The 14,577-nt window shown below is 38.5% G+C and overlaps 1 protein-coding gene across 2 annotated transcripts in view; it reads right to left on the minus strand.

Annotated features, from left to right (window-relative positions):
* LOC124106569 (eukaryotic translation initiation factor 1A, X-chromosomal) overlaps positions 1-14,577 on the minus strand; it is an 88,546-nt gene that overhangs the window by 17,066 nt on the left and 56,903 nt on the right. The window contains exons 5-6 of one of the 2 annotated variants that reach the window (XM_046464240.2): positions 10,667-10,792; positions 7,300-10,435 (exon numbers count right to left, since the gene is read on the minus strand). In XM_046464240.2, the coding sequence (XP_046320196.1) occupies positions 10,679-10,792 (114 nt within the window). In that variant the 3' untranslated portion in view covers positions 7,300-10,435; positions 10,667-10,678. Of the gene's footprint in view, positions 1-7,299; positions 10,436-10,666; positions 10,793-14,577 lie in introns of those variants that run through there. The other variant, XM_046464238.2, reaches the window with a different exon arrangement.

Raw genomic sequence — 14,577 nt, forward strand, 5'->3', positions numbered from 1 at the left:
CACCATTTGCATGGGATATCACCATGGCAGAGAAATGGCGTCACGGGCGGAGGAGATAACTGCATTGAAACCAGCGCAACAGGTGTGTAATCCCCTACCATCTCTCTCCACACAGCGGGGAAACCTTAAGGGCCACTCCCAGCTCTCCTGTGAACGCAATAACCAGACCCAGGGAATCAGGAGTGGCGCGGGACTCGCGGCGCGGAACTCCCGGCTACCGCTCCCACCAGTGCTGACAACTGAGGTCTCTTGCACCAGCTACCGGGGGCGTGGCTACAGGAGGGCAAGCAAATTCGCTAGGGGATCTCAGCCCCAAGCACTATAAACTTAGGGTCTGAGGGAGGCAAACAGGGAGAGTGAGCCCAGGTGTTCATGAAAACAGGGCTCCCAGGAGCAGCAGACCTGGCGTGTAGCCAGTATTGTGGTGAGCGCCACAGGTGAGCATGGCCTGGCTTGAGGAAACACAAGACAAGGCCCTAGACACTCAGGATTGGAGACCCGCCCAGTCTAGGAGAAAGAGCTGCTGCACAGTGAATGGTTCCCACCTATTGAGAGCAGAAGCTTGGCCCAGTGGGCACAGCTCCACCTACTGGAAGAGAAGTTAATAGAACTCTAGGACTGCATTTATTATTATTATTATTAACATTTTTTTTTCTTTTTCTTTGTTTTTTTTCCTTCTTTTTCTTTCATTTTCAATTTTTATTTGTTGTTGTTCTTTAATTTTTTTTTCAATGTTTCTATTTTTTTAATTTTTTTTATTTTATTATTATTATTTTTTTAATTTTAATTTTCATTTTTTATTATCACTATTATTTTTGTTAAAATTTTTTTTCGTCTTTTCTTTCTTTCTTTATTATCTAATCTTTGTTATTCTTGTTTCTTTTGTCTTTTCATTTCTTTTCAATCTTCTTATTCCCCCTTCCTTGAATTCTACCTGCCTACTCTCATTCTCTTTAGTGACTTCTTCCCTTCCCTTCTAATATCTTTCCTCTCAAGCATCAAAAAAATCTATAAGAGTAAACAGTAACTCAGCAGTCAAACAGAACAAGAAGTAACATGAGCAGCATAAAAAAGCAAGGAAGAAAAGGAGTACAAACAATGCAGGACAGCCTAAATATTCAGGAGGACCTAGAGTCAGCAGAAAAATGGTCATATAAAGAACTCAAGGAATACCTTAGACAGATGGAATGGAACCTTAAAGAAGATACGAGACAGCAAATCCAAACAGTGAAAGAACACTTTGAAAATGAATTACATAGACAGATAAAAGAAGAAGTTAAGCATCTTTATCAGGAGATTGAGATTATAAAAAAAAAAAAAAACAATAATTCTAGAAATGAAGGAAATGATAAACCAAATTAAAAACTCAATTGAGAGTATCACCAACAGAGTGGAGCAAGTAGAAGCCAGAACGTCAGATAATGAAGACAAAATATATCATCTTGAAAAGAGCCTAGCCAACTCAGAAAGGCTGGTTAAAAACCACGAGAAAAACATCCAAGAGATATGGGATAACATAAAGAAACCAAACCTACGAGTCATCGGGATAGAAGAAGGTACAGAGATTCAAACCAAGGGAATGAGTAACCTGCTGAAAGAAATAATTACAGAAAACTTTCCAGAAATAAAAAAGGAAACGGATATACAAATTGTAGATGCATACAGGACACCGAGCACACAAAATCACAGTAGACCAACGCCAAGACACATTGTTATGAAGATATTCAATATACAGAACAAAGAGAAAATATTAAGAGCTACAAGAGAAAGGAGGCAGATTACATTCAGGGGTAAACCAATAAGGTTAACAACGGATTTTTCATCACAGACGCTGAAAGCGAGAAGATCCTGGAACAACGTATTTCAAACACTGAAAGACAATGGATGCCAACCAAGAATTCTGTATCCAGCAAAATTAAGCTTCAGGTACGACAACGAAATGAAAATCTTTCATGGTAAACAAAAGCTAAAAGAATTTGCAGCCAGAAAACCAGCATTGCAAAGCATCTTGAGCAAAACACTACACGAGGAAGAAATGAAAAACAATAACCAAAACCATCAGTGGGAAGTGCCTCTATAAAGACAGAGGGCAGGGGGAAAGCTAACCATGGAGAAACAAACTAAATTAAATTAAAAAAAAGAAGATAAATAATCAAACATGGCTGGAAGTACAAACCATATATCAATAGTAACTCTAAACGTTAATGGCTTAAACTCTCCAATAAAGCGACATAGGCTGGTAACTATTTCTTAAGTCATATTTCTTAAGTCATATGATTTGCCCAGACTGAGTCAGGAGGATACTCACAATTTGAACAGACCAATATCAATGGATGAAATAGAAGAAGAAATCAAAAGACTACCAACCAAGAAAATCCCAGGACCAGATGGGTATACAGCGGAGTTTTACAAAACCTTTAAAGAAGAATTAATACCAATACTTTTCAAGTTATTTCAGGAAATAGAAAAAGAGGGAGCTCTGCCAAATTCATTCTATGAGGCCAACATCACCCTGATTCCGAAACCAGACAAAGACACCTCAAAGAAAGAAAACTACAGACCAATATCTCTGATGAACCTAGATGCAAAAATCCTCAATAAAATTCTGGCGAATCGGATACAAAGGCACATCAAAAAAATTGTGCACCATGATCAAGTAGGATTCATCCCTGGGATGCAAGGATGGTTCAATATACAGAAATCAATAAATGTTATTCACCACATTAATAGACTTAAAGATAAGAACCATATGATCATCTTGATAGATGTGGAAAAAGCATTTGACAAAGTACAGCATCCCTTTATGTTCAAAACATTAGATAAAACTAGGGATAACAGGAACTTACCTCGACATTGTAAAAGCTATCTATGCTAAGCCTCAGGCTAGCATCATTCTGAATGGAGAAAAATTGAAGGCATTCCCTCTAAAATATGGAACAAGACAGGGATGCCCTCTATCACCACTTCTGTTCAACATAGTTCTCGAAACACTGGCCAGAGCAATTAGAGAGACGAAAGAAATTAAAGGCATAAAAATAGGAAAAGAAGAACTTAAATTATCACTATTTGCAGATGATATGATTCTATATCTAGCAGACCCAAAAGGCTCTACAAAGAAACTATTAGAGCTAATAAATGAATTCAGCAAAGTGGCAGGATATAAAATCAACACGCATAAATCAAAGGCATTTCTGTTTATCAGTGACAAAACTTCTGAAACGGAAATGAGGAAAAACACCCCATTCACAATATCTTCAAAAAAAATAAAATACTTGGGAATCAACCTAACAAAAGAGGTGAAAGACTTATACAATGAAAACTACAGAACCCTAAAGAGAGAAATAGAAGAAGATCTTAGAAGATGGAAAAATATACCCTGTTCATGGATAGGCAGAACTAACATCATCAAAATGGCGATATTACCAAAAGTTCTCTATAGGTTTAATGCAATGCCAATCAAAATCCCAACGGCATTTCTTGTAGAAATAGAGAAAGCAATCATGAAATTCATATGGAAAAATAAAAGACCCAGAATAGCAAAAACAATGCTAAGCAGGAAGTGTGAATCAGGCGGTATAGCAATACCAGACTTCAAACTATACTACAGAGCAATAGTAACAAAAACAGCATGGTACTGGTACCAAAACAGGCGGGTGGACCAGTGGTACAGAATAGAGGACACAGAGACTAATCCACAAAGCTACAACTATCTTATATTTGATAAAGGGGCTAAAAGCATGCAATGGAGGAAGAATAGCATCTTCAACAAATGGTGCTGGGAAAACTGGAAATCCATATGCAACAAAATGAAACTGAATCCCCTCCTCTCGCCATGCACAAAAGTTAACTCAAAGTGGATCAAGGAGCTTGACATCAAATCAGAGACACGCCGTCTGATAGAAGAAAAAGTTGGCTACGATCCACATTCGGTGGGGTCGGGCTCCAAATTCCTTAATAGGACACCCATAGCACAAAAGTTAATAACTAGAATCAAGAAATGGGACTTACTTAAACTGAAAAGTTTTTTCTCAGCAAGAGAAACAATAAGAGAGGTAAATAGGGAGCCTACATCATGGGAACAAATTTTTATTCCTCACACTTCAGATAGAGCCCTAATATCCAGAGTATACAAAGCACTCAAAAAATTAGACAATAAGATAACAAATAACCCAATCAACAAATGGGCCAAGGACCTGAATAGACACTTCTCAGAGGAGGACATACAATCAATCAACAAGTACATGAAAAAATGCTCACCATCTCTAGCTGTCAGAGAAATGCAAATCAAAACCACCCTAAGATACCATCTCACTCCAGTAAGATTGGCAGCCATTATGAAGTCAAACAACCAGTGCTGGCGAGGATGTGGGGAAAAGGGTACTCTTGTACATTGCTGGTGGGACTGCAAACTGGTGCGGCCAATTTGGAAAGCAGTATGGAGATTCCTGGGAAAGCTGGGAATGGAACCACCATTTGACCCAGCTAGTCCCCTTCTCGGACTATTCCCTGAAGACCTTAAAAGAGCGTACTACAGGGAGGCTGCCACATTGATGTTCATAGCAGCACAATTCACAATTGCTAGACTGTGGAACCAACCCAGATGCCCTTCAATAGATGAATGGATAAAACAAATGTGGCATTTATACACCATGGAGTATTACGCAGCACTGAAAAATGACAAAATCATGGAATTTCCAGGGAAATGGATGGCACTAGAGCAGATTATGCTTAGTGAAGCTAGCCAATCCCTAAAAAACAAATACCAAATGTCTTCTTTGATATAATGAGAGCAATTAAGAACAGAGCAGGGAGGAAGAGCAGGAAGAAAGGATTAACATTAAACAGATACTTGAGGTGGGAGGGAAAGGGAGAGAAAAGGGAAACTGCATGGTAATGGAGGGAGACACTCATTGTTATACAAAATTACATATAAGAGGTTGTGAGGGGAATGGGAAAATAAACAAGGAGAGAAATGAATTACAGTAGATGGGGTAGGGTGAGAAGATGGGAGGGGAGGGGAGGGGGGATAGTAGAGGATAGGAAAGGTAGCAGAATACAACAGTTACTAATAGGGCATTATGTAAAAATGTGGATGTGTAACCAATGTGATTCTGCAATCTGTATTTGCGGTAAAAATGGGAGTTCATAACCCACTTGAATCTAATGTATGAAATATGATATGTCAAGAGCTTTGGAATGTTTGGAGCAACCAATAAAAAAATAAGTAAAATAATAATAACAATAATAATAAAGAGTAGACAGAGACAAGGTGCAGAGTCAGGGAAGGTGGTAGAGTGGCTCTTTGTCCAAGTGGTCACGTTGATTTATAATAATAGGTCACATTAGGTCATTAGTACCAATAACCACATTATTGTTTAGAGTAGCAGTAAGGTTGCTTATTCTGCAGTTACATTTCATAGTTACAATGTGCAATGCTAAGAGCTTTGTGCAGTTCTCAAGAAGGTCCATTGTCTGAAGTTAAGGTTAGGCGGGCAGCTCCAAGGCACTGGAGCTTGGTGAAACACTGTATCAAGTAAGCAAGTTCCTGTGTTCCTAGGAGTTTTGTGCCTAAGATTAAGGCCCAAGCTGATAAGACTCTATAATGGAGGGCATTACCATAGCAACCAGGCATCCTATGCCTTTGCACAGAAACTTTCCCAGGCACCAAGCATGCCACAGCCATGAAGTCATCCAGGACCCCAGTCCCAAACACAGAACCCCTACAGGAACCAGTAAAAAGTATACACAGACTTATACAAGCTTAAGGAGTTTTTGTTTGTTTGTCTTGGGGGGGGAAAAAACAGGGAATGATAGAAAGAACCTAAATATTCACAAGGAATGGGAAGCGTGTCAATCACATTTTACCTTCATCTCCCAAATGCAGCAAAGAATGTGGAAATTTATGGCACACCCATACTACATTACATATAACCTACAAGAATATTCATGGATACATGTCTCATCAAATCAGGAACATCTTTTAATGTGTGTTTCACTTTTAATATGATAAAAGACTTGAGATGATAGAAGTTCAAACCAACAGGCAAACTTACTTAAGAAAAAAGAAGAAAACCAAAAACAGAGAAGAAGATTGGAAGGAAAGAGTTATCAAAAAATGTCCTGAATGGAACATGAGTTCATATATTCAAAAAGATTCTTCTCATGACCAGGCCCAACAAGATGAAACAGACTTCCTCAAAGTATTTCTTCATGTGGAATACAGAGAAAATGCTAGAAGCATGGGCAGAGACTTGGGACCGAAATCACTGGCACTACTGGAAGTGCTAGGACTTCTCAATAGCAGCTCAATCAATGAAACAGCTTTTGCTATTTTGAGGGAAAGCAATTTCCAGCCAAGATTTCCATGCCAAAGCAAAAAACATTCAAAAATAACGGTGAAATGCTGACATTTTCAGACTTGAGAAATTTCTTGCTTTCATTATATTTTCTGTCTGTTTTTTCTCTTTGAGATAAGGTTCTCCCTATGTTCTTCAAAATCCAGGGCTCAAGCAATCTTCTCACCTCAGCCTAATGAGGAGTGGGAAACTGCTGTCTGGTGGGTGGCTTCAAAAGTTCTTTGAAATGTCTCACCCTTCCACTGGGAAAGACAAGTGGAAGTGCTGAGATAAGCTGTGCATGGGGGCACACGTCGAAAATCTCAGCAGCTCAGGAGACTGAGGCAGAAGCATTGTGAGTTCAAAGCCAGCCTCAGCAACAGGGATGCGCTAAGTAACTCAGTGAGATCTTGTCTCTAAATAAAATACAAAATAGGGCTGGGATGTGGCTTAGTGGTCAAGTGCCCTAAATTCAATCCCTGGAAACAACAACAACAACAACAAATTAGTGCTGAGATAGTAAATCATACGAGGGATATCATATTGTAGGAATCTGGATCCAACTTGGGTTTCTTGCAGGATTAGAGCACTTTGAAGAAGTTTTACTAATAACTGTTGAAAACACAAGTCTTGAAACTAAAAGATGCCTCAATGTATGGCTCTCTGTAATCTACTTCCATGGAGGTATGTGGTTATACTTCAGAAAGTGGGTGAAGCTTGGGACGATGAAAACATTCCAGAGGATTTAAATTCTGAGATGCCTCTCTTCTCTTCTCCTGGGAAATAATACTTGAGGAGAAACTATTTAGATGGAAGATTAAGGTTTTTTTTTTTTCTCTCTCTCCAAGGAGATGCAGAACACAGTGTGAATGTATATATGAGTCAAATGAATCAAATTTCCATATACAGCACAGACATATGAATGAGATGACATGGGTCTGCCTCTCATCACTTCATCCCAGGAAAGGCAAGAGTTGTGACAAGGGGAACAGGTATGGCTACTGTCATTAGTAAGATGAATACATCCCTGTTCCCAGAAACCTCAAGCATGCTTTCAGGATAAAAGAAATAAGTGTAGATATCAAAAGCCTTACTGCCTGCATTGTGATGTCTCTGGATGTATTGAAATGCAAATGGCTGGAGTTAGGGCCTGAGAGCTTGGCAGTGGGTAGGTACATGGAGCTAAATGTAGGAACCACAGCAGGGAAAGAAAGTTTCCAAGAACAGAAATGTCAGATTTTGTAACAGCAAGTGCAATTCATATACTCAGAATCATATAAACACCAGATTTACACATCTCCCTGGTTTTTGTTTGTATGTTTATTTGATTTTGATGCTGGGGATTGAACCAAGGGTCACATAACCACTAAGTCACTTTCCCACCCTTTTTATGTTTTTTACTTTGAGACAGGGTCTTAATAAGTTTTGATGTTGGCCTTGAACTTGTGATCCTCCTCCTTCACACTTTCATCACTGAGATTATAGGCACACCTGGCTGCCCCAGATTATGAAAAGATATATTATTATTTTTCCTTTTTTCTATTTTCATTGTTTATACTTCATATAATTTTGTACTTGTAATTTGATCTCTGTCTTTCAGGGGGAAGGTCTTCACTTTGTATGAGTTTAACAATCCCCAAAGTACTCCTGCCATTAAAAGAACAATGAACACCTGATGAAAAGACTGATGAAAAGGATAGACTAATGAAAAGCAGAAAGCTTAAAATTGTCTGCTGCTCAAAGAGAAAAAGAGATAACCTGTGGCACAAAATGGACAGAATTGAAATACAGGAAGTCAGCAGTTGATCCTATTTAGATAAATATTTTATTTTGGGGGTGAGGTGTAACTCTGTGGTAGACACTTGTTTTATTGTGCACTGGGTTCTGCTAGCAGAGCTGCAAAAGAAGGAAAGCAAGAAAGAAACAGAAAAAGGGAGGGAAAGAAGAGAAAAGAAAAATACACAAACAAAAATATATACATATATACGAAAACAATATATATATATTATAAAAAATAAATTTTTCTGTGGTTGTCAAAATGAATCAAACAGTGATAGAGTGGGGTGAAAACTGTCTATTCGAGGTCTTAGAGAAAAAATTCACTGTTTAAATCAAACTCCTACTTTTCCAGCACTATTCAATATCCCATAAACAAATGAGGGGGAGGGTCACAGACTTCCTTATGCTTGATGTGTAATTTTAAGATGCTCAAACAGACAAGAAGCACATGAAAAATATGCTCAAGGTAATTGTACATTAGTTGATGGTACGAAGCCACACACTTTATATTGGTTAACCGTTAATCTCATAAATGTCATATGAACTTATAAAGGAAGAAAAACATTTTTAACAAAATAATACAGAGTGATTTAGGCATAAGAAGAAGTATTGACACACAACAGAACTTAAATAAACCTTGAAAGCATCATCTAAGTCTTTCTCTCTCCCTCTCCCTCTCTTCTTCTATCTCCTTTACCTCCAGTAAGTTAAAAAAAAAAAAAAAAGAATGATCGACAAAATATGTATGCTATTTTTATATTTATCATGAGTGAATGTGCAATTTTCTCTTTCAGTAAGCAACTTTTGGGATGTGTGTTCCTGGAAATCTTTCACATGTCAAGCATAAGGAAGAATCTTGAAGTGAGAGAAAGACAACAACTACAAGGCGGGCAGTGGATTCTAGTGCATTTCTACTAGAAGACATAAAGTTTCAGAGGTGGAATCCCAAAACTACAACTCTCCTTCCTCTAACTTCCTCTGGATCAGGATCGCAGAGCAGAATTTCTCTGGAAAGGAAGATTCCTTTGCATTCTTGGCATCTTGTGGTTGTAGGGCACATTTAGTGAAGCTCCATCTGTGTCCCCAAGACTCATTATTCCACTCTTGTTGTCCTTCCTTATTGGGGAATTCCATTTTTGGCAGAAAGGAAGTTTTCCTGTTTTACTCAATGAAGCCGAATCTAGTGGGCAGAGGTAGGAGAAGAATGCTGCCCTGAAGTCTGAGCTGGTGTTCCCCCAGACTTGCTCTTAGCATCACAATAAATAGTTCTGGAGTCTGCCTCAGAAGAGAGATCGTTCTTGACTATGCAGCCAGGGACTGGCTTTTCCTCCAGTTGGCTTATCTTGACACCTTTAAACTCAGTAAGGACAATAAAGAATGATGTGAGGGCTTCCATAGTTTGGAAATTTTGCGGGGTCTATTTTTTTCCTTCTTTCAAAATGGGCTTTCTCCTCAGAATCAGTAGTTAGCAAATACTAGCATTTTTTTTTTTTTTAATGTCAGATGAGATAAAACCCTTTTTTTTTTTTTTTTTTTTTTCCGGTACTGGGAATTGAACTCAAGTCTCTCAACCCAATGGAGCTGAAATTCTGTGAGAGTTTGGCGTTGTTTCTAGGCCACCACCCCAAGAGGTACTTAAAGCAAGTTAGAGCACTGAAGCATGGTCGACAAACTACCTGGGTGTGTATGTGAGTATGACTATATTTACTCCTTGGTCATAAGAAAATGGCTCAGAGCTACAGTGTTTGCTGTGTGGTAGGGGCTATTTGCTTGTTCTTTGCAGGCGGGCTGCGGCATTCATCTGGATTACAGTAAGCAGAAATGTGCACAGAACTTGTCTACCTGTATTCTTTCATAAAGTACTTTAACAAAAAAGATAGGATATCTTCTTTAGAAACCATGGGTCAAATGGCCCCCTACATGTCTTTCACTGTGGATGGAGATACACACACACACACACACACACACACCCCAGGGATTTGGAATTGTACCTTTAACCTCTGAGCCTCATCTCCAGATCTTTTATGTTTTATTTTGACACAGAGTCTTGTTAAGTTGTTGAGACTGGATTTGAACTTGCTATCCTCTTGCTTCAGCCTCTTGATTACAGGTGGATTACAGTATGTGCTTGCACTCCTGGCTTGCTCTTGACTTTGAACTCTGCTCTCTGATCCATAATTAACAACCATTCCTCCGAGCTTAATGCTCTTCAGGCACTATTACAGACCCCTGGGATATACCCCATATGAAATTGTTGCAAAAGTCAACAGTCACAAGAATCTTCCCTCTCTTGATGGAGTATATTGTTCACTGTTTAAAATCTGGAGGTGAGGATTAGGGGAAAACAGGTAGGAGAAAAGGAGGTGGGACAGCGCATTAGGAACCAGTTTTAAAGAAGGTGAAAAGCAAAATCCTATTCTAAGAGATCAGAAAGAGATAAGGGACTGAACCCCTAGAGATGTTAGATGGTTTATATGCCCAAAAGGTCTGTTGGGCTGCTGTGAAGGGGGAGATTTTTTACAAATTTATACAAGCACTCCTGAGAGATATACCTGCTACATTCCTTAACTTTTGCAGAACTGAAAGAACTCCAGTAAAAGAAGACCAGGCTGCCACACTTTGGAGGTCTCCTTTACTCTTGATGCTTCCTGGGCCCAGGGCACATGGGATGACCAAACCTGTAGAGTTAAGTAAAAGAAAAGTTAAATTATAATTCATTATGTTGCATAAGTACTTAAATGTATCTAACTGTAAGTTGTTTTAAAGAAGGTAAAGAAGGCTGCTTTTTGCCTTCTGTTTTTTTCTTATTGATTTGACAGTACAACCTGTAGAGGCCATCAAGAGGAGGAAGTGTTAGAAGAGGACTTCTACCCACCCAGAAATACATGTTTCAGAAAAAGCAAGGGTCTGACAAGAAAGAGGTATGTAGTGCCTGTCTTTGGTAGTGCCTATATTTGTCTGCGAGAAAGTGAAGACTGATTGAAGCCGTTAAGACTTGGCCTTCTGAGACAGAGAAGAAACCAGAGTAGAGAAGAAGAAACTTCATCAGAACAAGGTGCAGAAAATGGCCAGGCGCTGTGGTGCATACCTCCCAGAGGCTCTGGAGTCTGAGATAGAAGGATCGAGAGTTTAAAAACCAGCCTTGGCAACAGCAGGGCACCAAGCAACTCAGCGATACCCTGTCTACAAATAAAATACAAAATAGGGCTGGCTCAGTATAATAAAATTTATATTCATCAAATGGTACCATTAAAAATACAAAATGAAATGACAGATTGGGAGAAACAAATCACCTCACATTAGCAAAACCCTTTTTTTTTTTTTGGTACTGGGAATTGAACTCAACGCACTCGACCCTTGAGCCACATCCTCAGCCCTATTTTGTGTTTTATTTAGAGGTTGCCCCTGAGCCTGATTCCCTGATTTCTGATTTAAAAAAAAAAAAAAAAGATGCAAAAAGTGCCAGAGGTTTCTAACAGGCATAAATGTGAAATGTTCTGTATAGCCAGACAGTAGACAGCTCTGAGTGTCTCTATAGGAGTCATTTAGTAACTAACTTGAGGGGATATTTGGTCTTTTCCTGAATTCCTAGGAATCAAAATCTTCATTCCTTGTCCTGGTTTGTTTGTTTTTTGGGGGGTACAATCTAGAAATGTTTCTTGTCTAGATTTCTGGACATGTGACCTGTTTTTATCTATTTCTGCACAAATGTTACCTCTGCTAAAGTTCTATGGCTCTCTGACCTTTTAGGGGTAGGCAGGTTGTTGTTTCTTAAGCTGTCAGATGTGTGAGTAAGGTACCGTTTTTAAGGATACTTTCTAGGAATGTCCTATTCAGCCTTGTGGCCTACATGCACTGCCTTCCCTATGATAGTTATGGAAAGGTCTGGTTAATAATGGTGAATCTTTTCAAGGGGAAAAAAGTATTAAAGAAGTACTCTGTACAAGAGGGGTCCCATACCTGGTGTTTCAGGATGGCTGCTGGTCCCATCTTCTACCCAGGGCCTTTCATCATGATGAACAACACAGTGTGGATTGTTTAGGGCCTGGTAAGTTTACTGACTTTTTCAAATTTGACATGTGTAAGTTTTTTCGTCTTTTATCCTATTTTTTTCCCATCTACTCTCATTTTTCTTTCTTCCTGTTGCTCATTTCTTTTTTTAAATGCAAAACAGTATTTTTATTAAAAATCAGGAAAATATTGTAATAAAGTTTGTATTCATCAAATGGTACCATTAAAGATACAAAATGAAGTGACAGATTGGGGGAAACTAATTACCTCATATATAGCAAAACACTTTTTTTTTTTTTTTTTGGTACTGGAGATTGAACTCAGGGCATTCAACCTTGAGCCACATTCCCAGCCCTATTTTGTGTTTTATTTAGAGGCAGGGTTGCTTAGCGCCTTATCATTGCTGAGGCTGGCTTTGAACTCACCGTCATCCTGCCTCAGCCTCCCGAGCCACTAGGATGACAAATCCATGCCTGGCTCAAAACACTTTTTATAGAAAGGAACATATAGGGAGCCCCAATAAGAAAGAAGGCAAGAGAATGGAAATAATACTGAACAAAACATACATATTTCATCAACAAGTATAAAAATCACCATCTTTGGAAATAAGAGAAATTTTAAAAAATCACATCTCAGAGACAAAATAAAAAAATGTCAATGAAGATATGGAACAAATGTATTTTCAAGAGCTAAAGATGAGGTGTGAATCATTAACGATGTATGAAAACTGGCTATTAAAAATATATTATATTGGCCAGGGTTTTGGCTCAGAAATAGAGTGCTTGCCCACCATGGTGAGGCACTGGGTTTGATCCCTGGCACCACATAAAAAGCAAAACAAAACTGAAATAAAGGTATTATATCCATATACAACTTTAAAAATAAAATAAAAATGAAAGGTACACGCTAAAAAGAAAAAAACATTTTAAAATAAACACACACACGTATATAGATAGATAATTCCCCACCACAAGCACTGACTGTACACATGAACCATGATGATACAAAAGGATATAACTTTCTCAAAATCTAGTGTATTAGATGTTAGCATACTTTAGTTTTTTCTGTTTGTTTGTTTTGTTTTTTGGTACCAGGGATTGAACTCAGGGACCCTCGACCACTGAGCCCCACCCCAGCCCTGTTTTGTATTTTATTTAGAGAGAGAAGCTCAGTGAGTTGCTTAGCACCTTCCTGTTGCTGAGGCTGCCTTGAACTTGAGATCCTCCCACCTCAGCCTCCAGAGCTGCTGGGATTACAGGCAGGCATTACCATGCCTGGACCATAGTTGACTTTTGTTGATCTCCTGGGGATTGAATTCAGGGTCACTAAACCATTGAACCACATCCCCACTCCTTCCTTGTATTTTTAGAGACAGGGTCTCACTGAGTTGGTTAGGGCCTCACTAAATTGCTGAGGCTGGCTTTGAACTTGCCTCGGCCTCCTGAGCAACTGGAATTACAGGCTTGCAGCACCATATTTGGCTAGCATACTTAAAAAAATGTTCTTTTAGGTATATATGATAGTAGAGTGTATTTTGACATATTATACATACATGGAGTATAACTTATTAGGATCCCATTTTTGTGATTGTACATGTTATGGAGTTTCACTGGTTGTGTATTCATATATGAACATAGAAAAGTTATGACCAATTCATTTTATGTCTTTCCTATTCCTATCCCCTCTTTCCTTCCCTTATTTGTCTAACACAATGAACTTCTATTTTTTCTTCCTTCCCCCTTATTTTGTGTCAATATCTACATATCAAAGAAGACATTGGGTCCTTGGTTTTTAGAGATTGACTTAGCATGGTAGTCTCTAGTTCCATCCATTTATTGGCAAGTGACATAACTTTATTCTTCTTTATGGCTGAATAATGTTCCGTTATGTATCTATACCACATTTTCTTAGTCCATTCATCTGTTGAAGGGCATCTAGGTTGGTTCCATAGTTTAACTAGATTTTCCCAAAATCTAAAATATTTGGAAATCTTAAATGAGCTGCTATAAACATTGATGTGGTTGTGTCACTGTAGTATGCTGATTTTAAATCCTTTGGGTATAAACTGAGCAGTGGGATGACTGAGTCCATTAAAAGTTTCCATAGGAATCTATGTAGGCTTTGCACCAATTTTCATTCCCACCACAATGAACCTTTTCCCCCACATCCTTGCCAGCATTTATTTTCACTGGTATTCTTGGTAATTGCCATTTGGACTCAAGTAAGTTGGTATCTCAGTGTTTTAATTTGCATTTCCATAATTGCAAGAGATGTTGAACATTTTTTTTTCATGTATTTCTTGGCCATTTGTATTTCTTCTGTGAAGTGCCTCTTCAGTTCTTTTGACCATTTGCTAACTGGGTTGTTTGTTTTTGTGGTCTTAGTTTTTTGAGTTCTTTGTAGATCCTGGAGATAAATGCTGTATCTGAAGAGCAGATGGCTAAGATTTTCT

The sequence above is a fragment of the Marmota monax genome, unplaced genomic scaffold (genome assembly GCF_021218885.2).
Source record: "Marmota monax isolate L192 unplaced genomic scaffold, Marmota_monax_Labrador192_F-V1.1 WCK01_AAM20220418_F8-fsc00260, whole genome shotgun sequence".
NCBI classification, from domain to species: Eukaryota; Metazoa; Chordata; class Mammalia; order Rodentia; family Sciuridae; genus Marmota; species Marmota monax.